Raw genomic sequence first — 14,740 nt, forward strand, 5'->3', positions numbered from 1 at the left:
ATGGCTATTTTATTGAACCATAATCCATATTATTCAGTGCTACTTACATTGAGTCAAAAGGAAAATGTGTGTGTGTGTGTGTGTGTGTGTGTGTGTGTGTGTGTGTGTGTTACTGTGCCAAAGGATTAGAGAGCTATATTATACCAGCATTATTTTGGCATTGCTGCTACCTAGATTAATTTTCATCTTGCCATTTCTTTTTCAAGTCATCATTACATATTTATGCATCTTATTTATGATTAATCATTTCACATGAGATGATCCTTTTTTTTCCTTCTTCCTCCCCATTGCAGCCTTTTTTGGAAAATACCTCAATGAATATAATGGCAGCTACATCCCTCCTGGGTGGCGAGAATGGCTTGGATTAATCAAGAATTCTCGTTTCTATAATTACACTGTTTGTCGCAATGGTATCAAAGAAAAGCATGGATTTGATTATGCAAAGGTAATTTTCAAGCACTTTTACACTGCATCAATTTGCTTTGTGCATAATGGGGAAAAGCCATTTTCAGTGAGTTAAACTATCCACAAGATTGGCTTTCTATGTTCTCACAATGTTAGAATGAGAAATTTCAAGGTAATTTTCAACTCCAAGCAAGAAAGACTCTGTTCAAATAGCACTGCCTTTGTAGAGTGGTTTTTTTTTTACCCCCCTCATTAGGATGAAAGGCAGTCAGCTTTGATGAAAGTATCATCAAGACAATCATACATCATCTGCTCTGTCTTGTAATAATTTCTGTTTTCCTTCTTTCTGGATGGCTTGTCCCCATAATCAAATGTTCATCTTGGACTCTTTTTTTTGCGTTTCAGTGGGTTGAAAGTATACTTTGGCTTCAGATTTAGATGTAAAAGTAAGGGCAGTACAATGATTAAAGGGTGAGAACCCACATTACCTGCTTTTACTTCTTTCTGACCAATCTTAGCAGACATGTGACAAGGGCACCTGTCCCACAGCAGGCAGGAAAAGACTGCAGAAGGGCCTCAGTCTCTCAGCCATGGGGTTTCCAAAATCCATTCATGGAAACTGAAATTAACATGTCCCTTGTGTCTCTAACAAGTAGATCGATCCTACATTTGACTTAAAAAATCACACCGGTGTTGTGATTGCTAACTTAAATATAACTTTTTTTTTTAAGTAAGGGGAAGATATCTTTCTGTGTAACCGTTACTTTGCTTTAGATACTCCCTTTCTGCTTCTATCCATCTCTTCCTCATTTACCTAAGAGAAGCCAAGAATCTGCTGTATCTAGCAACCCCTCCCAAAGGCTAGAACACTTGGTAGAAACAGCAAGAGGGAATTTGATTAAATGTTGTTGGCAGAAATGGAAAGGGGAACTTGATTTAATGTTTTTGGCAGGTTGCTGGGTCTTTATTCTTGGCTCAGTTGAAGTGCAAGGGACTTGGAGGGCGATAAGGTACAAATTGGGATCTTTCAGACCCTTCAGAAAGCAATGAATGCAAATGAATTCACAAACACTTCTAATAGACTTTGAGACTCATCAAAGCAGAGAGCTGACAGGGACCTTGGAGGCAAAATTAGAGTCATGTCCTCATTTTAAAAGATGAAGAAAATCAGGCTGGAGTAGTTCAACCCCTCACAGACCCCTGGTTCCTTCCCTGGGTGTGGATATCATTTTTGCATGTGGACAACGTGTGCCACAAGCCCTAATCATCAGTGCTATCCTTTTCTATCTGTGGGGATGCTTTCCATGCTTCTTATTCAAGCTATTAACCTTCCATTCCCTGTTGTACTAAGGAGAGCAAAGTAATCAAGATTCTCTCCAAATACTAAATCAGCGTAACTTGCTCATTATCACAGCCGATTAAGCATCAAAGACAACTGTGTCCAAAAAGAACGTGTATCTTTTTTTTTAAATAAGTGAGGGAAGAAATGGAACAGACACCCCATAGAAGAAGGGGCCAGCCTGTGAGCGTGTCCTAACAATGACATGTGACATAGATTTTTGCCCCTCTTGCACTGCTTTTGCAGCTGTTCTGGTCCTTAAATCTACAACATATGATTTAGCTATGCCTGGAAGTTTTTGACATTGTGAACATTGCCTAGGACTTTCTGAGTCAATTTTATACTGGAGCTCCATGCCAGGGATACACACGTAAAGGCAGCAGGTGGTTCAATTTACGTTTTCATCTTTTCTTTTCTTTTTTTTTTTTATTTCACTTCCTCCCTCCCCCTTACTGACTTGCATGAGCCCTCCCCTGACTGTGGGTTAAGTCATTTTATTAGCAAGTCAGGCACTAATCCCAGCAGCTGTATTCCTTTAGTTGTGCAATTAACACAGTATAATCGGCAGGAAATCAACTGCTCCCTATATTTAAATGTTTCAAGTTTAAATTAATTGATAAAATGTTGCAGCTTTTCCCAGGAGCCTGGACTGGGGGCTATGGCTTTGATTAGAGATTATTGTGTTATCCCCACAGGTGAAGTTTTAATTGAAAGGAAAGATCTGTTCTCATTTTTTTTGTGCACTTCTATATGCATTAGTGTGTAAATTTCTTTGTGTGTGTGTGTGTGTGTGTGTTCCACAACTATGAATTTGATGTGGGTGTGGGTGTTTCCTGCCCTTGAAGTAATTAAATTCATTGCCAACGAATTACATCAAGGAAACCTGAGAATGAAATATGTATCCGGTATTTCATGTGTTCTTGCACTTGTATTGCCAGCTCTGATCATTATCTTGGGCAAACACGACTTGCCTTTTTTTTCTCCTTCCCTAATTGCTAAATTGTGCATTACTTAAAATACCTTTTTTGTTTGCATGTTCCTCAGCCAGCAACCCTAGAACTTAATGGCAACTGATTTTCTCTTTTCTTGAAGATGTTGGTGCTGCCTTGGGAGGTACCATTTTCTTTCCTGCCTCAGACCTTCCCTCAGCGTTCAGTGAGTTGCTCTGAAGAAAGCAGTGCTCAAATGTGATCTGATGACTGTCACTTTTTGTAATTTTTGTTTTGTGTCAAATGTATGTTTCAGGACTACTTCACTGACTTAATCACTAACGAGAGCATTAATTACTTCAAAATGTCTAAGAGAATGTATCCCCATAGGCCCGTAATGATGGTGATCAGCCACGCTGCGCCCCATGGCCCCGAGGACTCAGCTCCACAGTTTTCAAAACTGTACCCCAATGCTTCCCAACACATGTGAGTACCCACATCAACCCTCCACCCTGCCAGTCACCGCCTTTCTCCCCACCCTCTCTCCCCCTTAACCCATTTCCTTTCACTCCACCTATTCTACCAGCAAGGCAAAGATGCCAACGTTCACCATGACAGGATAATAGTTTACATGCTTACCGCAGCCACAGACCTGATAAAAAGAGCCCTGTCTAGGCGATTTGGTTAAGAATCATATAGCCCACGTCTACAGTAACTTCTATGAAGTGACACACATCGAATGAATGGGGGCATTTTTTACTGAGAGCTCTCTTTCCATGTGTTAAGGAATGTTCATTGTGTGGTCTCATAATGATGATGCTGATAGGGTGGTATGCTTTCCATAGAAGCAGAGTGGCCATGCAGGACTGTCTGTCTGTAGAAATGTGGGTTTATTTTCTGGGTGAATATTCCAGCTGCCTTGTTGTGCAATTAGAGTTGTGCAGAAGACAGTTTGAGTGTTTTGCTCTGGAGCCCTTCTCAGGCCATGGCTCTCAAATAACCTGTTTCCTTTTGAGAAGTTATGCAAGGTAGTCATGTAAGGGGGAGGTGCAGGGGAGGACCTAATGGCTGAGAGGGAAGACAGGGAAAGCAGATGATCCTCACTAGACATGGGTGGGAAGTCTGGGCACCTTGGCAGCAAAGAACATGGTTTCCTTGTTGACTCTGTCAACGCTGTTTCTCCCAGCCACTGCAATCAATATGTAGTCTTCCATTCAGAGCAACTAGCACGGGATCTGCCAAAAACTCATCAGTTAGAAAGGCAGGGAGAAGAAATGGATAACTACTTCCTTTATCACAGGCCTCCAAAACTGATAAATAGTGTGCATAAAGAGCACACTGCCTTTCCAGCCACACAAACTTTAGAGACAAGGTATCAGATGGAAAGAACTTTTGGAGATAGAAAACTGCTGAAGGCAATCTAGTTGCTTGTTATTATATATGCCAGAAGAATTTCTTTCTATCCTTTATTTTGTGTGTGTGTGGGGGGGTGGTACTGGGGCCTGAACTCAGGGTCTGGGCCTTGTTAACTTTTTCACTCAACACTGGTGCTCTACCACTTGAGCTATATCTCCAATTCTGGTTTTTTACTAGTTAACTGGAGACAAGAGTGTTAAGGATTTTCCTGCCCAGATGAGCTTTGAACCTTAAGGCTTGGATCTGAGTTGCTAGGATTACAGGTGTGAGTCACTGGCACTTGGCCAACTCTTATTGTATGTCTTCTAGTAACTAAGTGATGAATGCAGATTATCTCTATACTAGAAAGAAGTTCAGAGCTGATTCAGAGCAGGATTGAATATGAAGGCAGGTAATCACTTATTGCAAGTTGGAAGACCCAAGCCTGGTTTTTGTTATTGTTGTTGTTTGTTTTTATGGTACTGAAGTTTGAATTCATGAACTTGGGCTTACTAAGCAAAAGCTCTGAAAATCTTTTTTTTTTTTTTGAAAATCTTCCCTGCATATAATTTGCATCTAAATTCATGAAGGAAGCACTTGGCAAGAGGGTATCAGTTAAAATTTAGTAACCAGCTGACTTGGGGAAAGAAAAAGGTCTCAGAGATTTTCCTGGATAACCAAGAAACTCACTCACCCTTCTTCCTTTTCTTGTGAATCAGAAATCACATGTGGAGCCTCCTTGGTTGCATTTTCAAAATCCCAACCTAAGATGACTTCCTACAACCATAACTTTACAGGTGTTTCCTTGAGTTTGCAGAGAAAGGATTGATAAAATACGGCATTTTATGATTCCTTAGAAGTCAGCCTGCCTTTGAAGCTTCAAGTCAAGGACCTAAGCCTGTGGGAAAATCAGCCATAGGTCAAGAGGTTCTGACAGCACGGCTGCATGACAATAATTGCACAAGGGAATCTATTGCGATCTCTGTACCTCAACAGTAGCTTTGAAAAAAAAGAATCTCTGATTCCTACAGTGCAGCATTCCATTTCCTTCCTCAAGTGTGTATGAGTACTGCCTATGTTGCAGAGCTGCTCATGTTACAGGACAGCACAGCCCACAGACAGGCTGAGGAAGACATTATGGCTGATATTCAGAAATCAGAAAGTGAGCACAGGGGTCAACACAGTAGAGTCTACTATCCAAGTCTAGCTTGCTACTAGTTTGTATTAATAAAGATTTATTGAAACATTGCCATACTCATTTGTTTATGTATCATCTATTAATGCTGAGACCTTGAAGACTAAAATATTTATTATTTCATTTTTTTGACGAGTAAGTTTGTTCAACTCTGTTTAGGAAGGAGACAGGCAAGTATCCAAGGCCAGTACAGAACAGGTCCCTCATGGGGTTATGTAACTTTGTAGTGAAATTGCTTGGACCAAAGGGGATTCAAAAGGGGGCTCAAAAGATGAGGAAAATCTGAGTATAGTAGTGCATGCCTGTAATCCTAGCTACAGGCATGAGGCAGAGAGAGGAGAATTCTCTAGTTGAAGTCCAGCCAGGCCAACATAGCAAAACTAAAGTAAAAAGGACATAACTAATGTGCTAAAGTGCTCGCCCACCATGTGCAAGGGCCTAGATTCAATCAACAAGACTTAAAAGGGGTGGAGAGGTGTTTGTAGATGATGCTCCAGATATTGAGTGGATGATTTCAGGGAAAGACTATTGCCTAGGCAAGGGTCACTGTATAAGTAGGTCAATCTAAGATGTGACTGAGACCTGCAGAATGGAATGGAATACAAATAAAGCAGTAAAGCTCAAAAAGAAAAGGCTCACAAAACAATGGGAACTTAAGCAAGTTTGCACATTCACTAGAACAATAACAAAGTATCAGTCCACTTTGTCATTCCCACATGCAAATAGGGTCATCTCTTTTTCTTCCAACTGAACCAGCTGTGCCCTTACCATTGATTCTAGAGGTGGCAGAATGAAAATATTCAGGCCTGGGCAGGAAACAAGCCTGCTTTCCTGCCTCAGTGGCCCTCACTAAACCCTGAGTAGTTTCTTTCACCTCTCAGAGTCTTGAGGGTCTCATCTTTAAAATGGGGTAGTAGCTGCACCATGATGTGATGCGGTGAGCAAGAGTTCAGAGAGTCAGCATGGATCTACCCCCTCCCCATTACACCCCCATCCCCCAAGTCGGGGATGCAGAAGCCACTCCATCCCATCCGTGCTAATTCTTATTAATCCTTTCTACCAAGAAGAACCCTATACAACTGCCAACCTATTATCCCTCTTGCCTCACAACAAGTACAATATTGTACTGTTCAACTTAAAGGTTTAGAAGAAACAGGTAGGGAAGAGACAGTTCCAAGCCTGTCTATGGTTGACACAACACATCTCTTGACAAGCTAAGATTGAATTGTGGTGAACCTCTCAAGATGGCCATTATAAAAGGCCAGACAAGACTAGCCCCTATCTGGGCTGTGTTGACCTCTAAGTAGACATAATGAAGCTATGGCAAAAGCCAGGATTTTTGTTTGTTCTGTTTTGCTTTGTTTTTGTGTTGGTACTGGTGTTTGAACTCAGGGCCTGGGCACTGTTCCTGACCTTTTTCCTCAAGGTTGTCGCTTTACCATTTGAGCCACAGCTCCGTTTCTGGCTTTTTGGTGGTTAATTGGAGATAAGATCCTCACAGATTTTCTTGTCCTGGCTGGCTTTGAATCATGATCTTCAGATCTCAGCCTCCTAAATAGCTAGGCTTACAGGCCTGAGCCTCCACCACATGGCACAATTGTCAGTTTAAATAACATTATGAGCCATGGAAAATGAAAATTCATGGGGTTGGTGGGGAATTTCTCTTTAAGCCTTGGGCTTCCTGCACCTTGTTTGTGTGAAGTGCTGTTTCCAGCAGGCTTTGAACTCCAGGCATCTCTGTTGTGAAGGTCTCCCTGGCTGTTGCTGGAGGAAGGGACTGGAGGGAGGGAGTGTGTGCCCATGTGGAAGGCAGTGAGTGCCCAAGTTCAGAGTTCAGAGTTCAGACAAAGGAAGTGAGACAAATTGAAGACAAGTTGTCCATTGTGGTGCATGGAGCTACTGAATGGCCAGTTTCCTTAGCAAAAACATTAGCAAGGCATTCAAGCAATGAGGATGCAAGAAGTTAAGTGCTTTGCGGAATATTTAGCAGGCTCTGTGAAAACAGACCAGAGCTGTAGCCTGTCCCCTGTTGTGTGCAAGGTAGTCACGTGAACATTTTGCTTTAGGTCTTCCTAGGTGGTCGAGCATCACCCATCCCAGTCAGCCAGCCTTGGCTTACAGCTATGTGACTCTCTCAGACTGAGGCCAATGTATGGCGTTGCCACGGTGTTTGCCCCTGTGCAACAGAGAAAGCCATCAATGTCAGCCTACTTACTGGCTTCACAAACTGAGGGGAATGAGAGCAGGCTAGCGCCCCCTTTAGTACTACTCAATCAGACACTAAGCCTCGTAGAAATCTGGGAAGATCTCCAGTGGAAAAACTTACATCATAAGCCTGGTCATGAAGCCCAATGAATCCTCTCCCCCATGTCCCACTGAGCTGTCATGGCATCAAGGAAGCTAGGATTGCATTATTGCCTAGCTCCCCTTCAGAAAAGTCCTTTTGTTGTTGTTGTTCTTTGCTGTTCCAGTTGTTTGTTTCCATACAACACATACACACAGGCACATATGCCTATATTTGCTTGCACACTGGCATGTGCACTCTCTCTCTCTCTCTCACACACACACACACAGAGGTTCATTCAAATGACCCCTAAAATCTTAGTGGACCAAGCCATGTCTGCCAATTGGCAAGAATTGTTGTGAGAAGAGAGGAGAGTATACTATGTCAAAGGAAAATATACGTCTGTACATGCTACAGGATAAAGATTTTCCAATGTGTTATCTAAAGCTGGAAAGTAATATCTTGCCTTAAAATGAATTTGCACATTCTTACTGCATTTCTTGCACAAATTTATGAAAGGTAATGCTTTTGAGGATAATAATTGAGCATACAACACTAAAGCTCTCTTTTGTATATCCCTCCTTTGTTCTTTACATAACACTGCTCCCTCAGATCCCTAAAGTTCAAGGTCACAACTTTCTAACTGGTATCATAGAGTAAAGCAAGGCAACTGAGTCCTAAAAGCTGTAGAAAATATCCTGTCTTTACCCAGGGGCCTGGCCTGCCAATTACTCATATAATAATTGCAAATTCCTTTTTGTTTACCAAATAAAGTATGTTAACCTGTTCTAGCTAGCTGACATTAAAATATTTTAAAGATAGTATGAACATACTTAAATAATGTTTTATGAATTCAGAGTAAACCTAGAAATAATCTCACAACACGTGCATTTCTTCAAACTATTTCTTTGCTAGTAAGAGGAGTTACTCTCCTAAAATACCCACTGATCACAGAGAAAGGGGAGCTTATTGGCTTGCAAAATTCTTGTCCCCACTTTGCCAATGAGTAACACTGAAGAGAGAATCAAATCCCAAGAAGAATCAGTGTGATAATGAGGTGGAACTCAAAAACTTGTGATCTAGGTGCTGAGCAGTAAATCCGAACAAGCAATAGCAGAGTACATGATTGTTTTAATGGGGAAACTTACAAGTTTTAAATACAGGAGAATTTAACTTTATGGAAGCAGAAATGTTTTCTTGGGAGTATATTTTTCTATAGAGTATGTTTTCTAGGACACAAAAGTCTGAGTAAACCCCTAATCCTACAGACAACAGAAAGTATTAGCAGGCTGAGCACCTATAGTTTGCCACTGATACAGTTTACTATTATTATTATTTTGCCAGTATGGGATTTGAATTTGGGGTCTCACACTTTCTAGGCTTACTTTCTGGATTGGCGCTCTGCCACTTGAGCCACACCCCCAAACCAGTTTGTTTGTGTGTGTGTGTGTGTGTGTGTGTGTGTGTGTGTGCCATACTAGGGCTTAACCTCGGTTCCTCATGCTGTCTCTCAGCTTTTTTGTTCACTGCTGGTGTTGTACCATTTGGGCCATGCTTCACTTCTGCTTTTTTTTTTGGTTATTTAATTAAAGATAATAGTCTCTCAGATTTGTCTGGCCAGGCTGGCTCCTAACTTCAACTCTGAGATTTTGGTCTCCTGATTAGCTAGGATTATAGATATGAGCCATAGATCACCATAACAGTATGTCCTTTGCCTTATCCTACTTTAAAGCAACAGCCAGTGTTACCCCACCTTCTCTCTGATATACCCAATGTGTCTTAGAGAGTGAGGGTTTGTATTTGCACCCCCCAAATTGAAACTTCGAGGCACCTAGATGGGAAGCAGAATAGTCTGTGTCAAGATGAAGGTTGAAGGATTGAAGGAATTGCTCTGGACAGAAAAACAAAAATAAAAACAAAAAAACACACACATACAACACACACACACACACACAAAAAAACCAATGTGTTCATCCCTTCTCCTTTTAATGGCTAGGACATTGAGTCCCTCTGCAGTGCTGTGGTTCAGGATGCAGATCATTGTGTGATGTCATCATGAGAGGTGCCAATCTTGAGCATCTTGCCTTCTCATTGGTACAATGGAGACAAGATGCCCTGATGAACAACTGAATAATAAGTTCTCTCCTAAGTCCCTATAAGGAAGAGATAGTTAGTCCTGAACTTGCTCCTTTGAAGTTGTTGTTTCCACTCTACAGATGAAGAAACCGAGGCTTGAATAACAAAGAAAAACCTGTCCCAAGTCGAGTTCTAGAAAGTAACATCAGAGTGATTCAAAACCTGGTAGCATCTGTATTTTGTTTTGTTTCACTTTAACCTAAAACAGTTCCCACTGCGTTGTTCAGTGGCTTGGGTTCCAGCTGACAGACAGCTCCAAGCCCGGTTTAAATAATCTGAAGTCAGTCCCTGGTTAGGGAAGGAAGCCTTGATTTTCACTAGAGGAACAGTAGGCTGCATCTTCCAGGAAGTGAGCAGAGCTCAGCAGGAGGCAAACCACAGCACTTTTCAACAACCTTGTCAGTTCCACTAACCCTGGACCTTCCACCTGCAGGTCCCAGAACAGCAGCTGCTCTGGAGGATGCCGCGGCTGTCTGTCTAACTTTAAAAAGCAAACTGTCCCCCTCCTTGCCACCCGCTGGGACCCCACCTGAGATTCCATTCCTGGAGTTGGAGGTCTCCCCCCCCCATCCAGAAATCCAAGACAGCCAAGGGGAGGAGGGATGGACAGCTTTGACAACAGGCCCTGAACTCTTCCCTTTTAATGTAAACCAGATTGAACATATGTCATTCGGTAAATCCAGGAGTCCAATTTGAGGCTTGTAATTTGCTGCAAGCTTCCCAGCTCGACAGGGCAAGGTGGGCTGGCCTGAGAGCGTCAAGGTACTGGGGAGAAGATGTAATTTGCCCTCTGTGAGCCTGCATGTCGGCTCTCTATTATAATTTTTTTTATTTGTGCTGAGGTTTTGTGGTTTAAAAAAAGTCAACTAGATTTATTTTAAAATTAAGCTGACCCAACATCAAAGGCAGTGAGAGGAGGCTGTTTATTAGAAAGAACCCCTGTGTAATCTTTTATAGCCATATTCTCTTACAGGGCACATATCAGCAAATGGTTAGGAGACCTTTCAAGAACAACTCGCTCTATTTCTTTGACCTCAAACTACCCCCCCATGAGTGAAAACCTCTTTGTAAGGGGATTTAGAAGCCTCCCCTCTCCTTCTCCTCAACCTTTTAATCTAATCCTGTTTGTAACTTGACATGCTGCATAAGAATGAGAAACAGAGACTTCATTCCCTCACCCATTTCCTTCCCACTGTGGTCGGTTCTATATAGCAGGATCCTTTCAGGCCAAATAATAGGCCTGTGTGGCCCATGAACTATGTATTTAGGAGGTAGAAAAGGATTTGTAAATTAAAGGTTTTCTCTGAAGTCTAGAGCTGGTGGCTCATGCCTATAATCCTACTCAGGAGGCTGGGATCCAGAGAATCACAGTTTAAGGCCAGCCCTGGGAGAAAAGTCTATACAGAGAGAGAAAAAGAGAAAAGGAGGTAGGGAGAGGGAGAGAGAGAGAGACAGACAGACAGAGAGATTTTCCTTTTCAAAAAATGGCAAGTAACACCTGAAGAGTTTGCATATTAATATTATAAAGGATTTATTTTGATCCCAGACACCCAGATGGTTATATTTGTTTATTGCCTCATGGAGGAAAATCAAGGGCCTCTGCTCAAGACATTTTAAATATGTATATATAGTCATTCCTCAAACCAAAATAGATATATGAGCTGATGGAAAAATGACTTAAACTGGAAAAACTCATCTCCCCTCTTGACAGCAACATCCTGAAAACACCAGACCTTCCCTTGCTGCCAACCATGCTGAATCATCTCCCCTCACCTTTCCCTCCCCCAAAGCACCCTGTGGCTGTCAAAAAGATAACCTGTGAACCAAGGTTTGTACCATTTGGCTACAAGATGCTGGGGAAAAAAAACCCAAAAACAAAAAACAAACCTTTCCTGAAAGATTCCAGAGCCCCTTCCCCTGTTCCCATCCTCCCCCTGGCCTCTGACCTATCATACTTCACTTGTCTGCCTTAATAAGAGACCTTAGTTGTAAGAAAAAGGTCAAATTGTTTCTCTGGCCAGGCTGAAGAAGACTTGATTGCCCTTCTCAGCTTGTTCATTACAATCAACCTGTTGGCCCGCCTCTCTCTCTCTCTCTCTCTCTCTCTCTAGATCCCCTCTCTGCCCTTTTCTTTATGCATACTCCCGATACTTGAACTATCTTCCTTGAAATATTCACTTTAAATATTTCCTTACATGAGCCCCATTTATAGATGAGCAAATCGAGTTGCACCCTTTCTTCTTCCACTCCTTGAAAGTGTCCCTTTAGATGACGTTGGCCAACCCTGCTGAGCCTAACTTGTCTGTTGAGCTCATTTGGTACTTGTGTTGTTGCATGTCTGCTCACTAACAAGCATCTGTACTGATCTCAGAGTAACTTGTAACAAGAAGGCCAATGGCACTGCTGTTAGCATTCTCCACAGTATGAAGGGAGAGTGTCAAATTCTCCTAGCAGAAGGAAATGAGTGATGACAGCTGACATTTTTATGGCTCACTGTACATGAGAAATGTTCTAGTGTAAACTCATTCACCTCATTAGAAAGTCACCACAGCACCACCAGTTAGTCAGGTCTCATGAAAGCACTGGGTTTCATTTCTATTGATGGATCCTGGAGTCCCTTTTAGTTAACTGTATCCACGGTCATTCACTGATGGGTTTCTCCCCAAAATAGAGATGGAGTAACCAGATTTCTCAATGAACATAGATGGTTGCTTACTTTGGGAGACTGGCTATTTCATTCAAGATATTATATTCATTCACTGTATTTGATGTTGGTGACCTGCATCTTGTATATACATGTTTCTAATTTGGGAAGGGGAAGAGAAATAACAAAATGCTGAAACAAGGATACAGGATGACCCATTGTAACAATGAGATGTACAAGACACTAGGTAGAAAACGAACTTTACAACTTTGTGGGGAGAGGGGAGTTGGGAAGGAAAGGGATAGTAGGGGAAAAACAAAGGAGGAGGTAACAATGCTCCATAGGAAATTACCTTACTCATGTAACTATAACCTGTCTGTACACTATTTTTACAATAAAAAAATTAAAAATAAAAGAAGTACACACTTCCATCTAGCAGGTGAAGAATTTCTGGAAAAAGTAATTTCTGAATCAACTATTTTACTGATGGTAGAACTATTTAAGTGGTCTATTTCCTCCTTAAAAAAAGATATTATATTCAAAGCAATCTCAGATGTAGGAAGGACTTTCACTTCAATCTTGCTCATTTGTCTACAGCAAGTGAGCTTTGGAATCCTGTTTTCATTCTACCACTTTTGTTAATGGCTAAGCCTTAATATTTTCATCTTTAGATGGGGACAATAAACCCAATTCCCAGAACAACTAAGATATAAAATGAGACAACGTATATCAAAGACTACACAATACTTCACATGTGGTAAATATGACTACCATGTGCTTAACAACATTTAAAGAAAAGACTCAAGTCCAGTAGAAAGTTCTAGAACAAATTGTTCTTAATGTAAGAACCTCTCTAGCACGTTAAGAACATGAGGTAGTAATATCTACTGGCAGAGGGTTGGATAAACCTTTAAGGGGAAAAAATGACATATTTTGTGAGTCTCCACTGGAAAGTATGCCATGTTTCTTAGATCTCTGTGGTGGCGTAGATACAGACTTAAACTAACTTAATCTGGCACAATAAAATGTGCTTCCCTGTAGTATACAAAATTTGTGTCTTGAAAACCCGTATCAACTTGTTGTCTAAATGTATAAATTGGTAAATGTGTAAACTTCAGAAATAGTCTTGGTTGAAATTCCAGCAAAGATAATTAAATTAATGGTTTCAATATACAACGGAATGCAAAAAACTCATGGACATTTATGAGAAACCAATAAGATACTCAAGAGGTTCACGAGGGAAGAAAAAAATATGTTGACATCATATTCTATAGGTTTTTTTAAATAACTAGCAATAAAATTTTTACGAGTTAACATTGCCCTGAGAACATTCCCTTCTGTATTATTGAGTTGTATCTGTAGATTTGTAACATAAACATAATCATGTAGATGTATTTCTTACGCATTTCAGTTACTGAACCCATGTGAACTTATACTAATGATATGTCAGCGGCCAGGCCTGGTTTTCTCAGTGTGAGTTCTGGTACCTTCACAGGATGGATGCTGTCTCCAGTGGTGAGGGTTTCAGATCTTTTTAATAGGGTTTAAATTATCCTTTCTGAGTGATTATTTAACAATCTTCAACTTGTTTCTGAATGGATAAGTAAAAAAAATTTTTTTAATGTGTATGTATATAGTAAGAGTCTTTTCTGGATACTTTCAGAACTCCAAGTTATAACTATGCACCCAACATGGATAAACACTGGATTATGCAGTACACAGGACCAATGCTGCCCATCCACATGGAATTTACAAATGTTCTACAGCGTAAAAGGCTCCAGACTCTGATGTCAGTGGATGATTCTGTGGAACGGGTGAGGATATGAATCCACTCCAGGGAAAGGTTCATGTTGGGCTTCATTTGCATAAATCCATTCCTGCTTATTTCTTTCATATCCCAATATCCATGTAGGGACAGAGACAGAAAGGGAAGGAGAAGTAAGGGAGGGGAAATGGAGGGGAGCGGGGTAGAGAAATATCCAGATCAGCAACTTACTTATTACTCCCTTATTCTTCTCCAGGTTTAGTTCTTAAAGAGCCAGTGACAAAAGAGAGAAAAATAAAAACATAAATTAAAGGTTCTGTCCTCTAATATCTTCAGAAATTAAGCAAATGATTTAAATGACTAAGACAAGTGTAGTATAAGGCAATAAAGATTGGTAATGATGTTGTTGAACTTAAAATTAAGTGCCTTGTCTAAAACAACTACTATTTAGCTGTAGCTAATTTTAACCATGTGGAAATGTGAATCGAGTATCATGAAGGCTTTTTTTTGCTTATTTAATAGAAATCAGAACTACAAAAAAAAAAGATTTGAAATTTCCTCAATTTTAAAATCTAGAATAAGGCAAGAAATACATATGTAAGGCTAAGAGGCTGCCTGTTTTTAACCATAATAATTAGACAAAAGAGT

At 40.8% G+C, this 14,740-nt stretch overlaps 1 protein-coding gene across 1 annotated transcript in view; it reads left to right on the top strand.

The window, feature by feature from the left end:
- Sulf1 (sulfatase 1) overlaps positions 1 to 14,740 on the top strand; it is an 83,333-nt gene that overhangs the window by 25,749 nt on the left and 42,844 nt on the right. Inside the window, exons 3-5 of the mRNA XM_013028463.1 lie at positions 294 to 445; positions 2,990 to 3,159; positions 13,991 to 14,141. Coding sequence (XP_012883917.1) covers positions 294 to 445; positions 2,990 to 3,159; positions 13,991 to 14,141 — 473 coding nt within the window. The remainder of the gene's footprint in view (positions 1 to 293; positions 446 to 2,989; positions 3,160 to 13,990; positions 14,142 to 14,740) is intronic.

The sequence above is a fragment of the Dipodomys ordii genome, unplaced genomic scaffold (assembly GCF_000151885.1).
Source record: "Dipodomys ordii isolate 6190 unplaced genomic scaffold, Dord_2.0 Scaffold109, whole genome shotgun sequence".
Classification (NCBI taxonomy): domain Eukaryota; kingdom Metazoa; phylum Chordata; class Mammalia; order Rodentia; family Heteromyidae; genus Dipodomys; species Dipodomys ordii.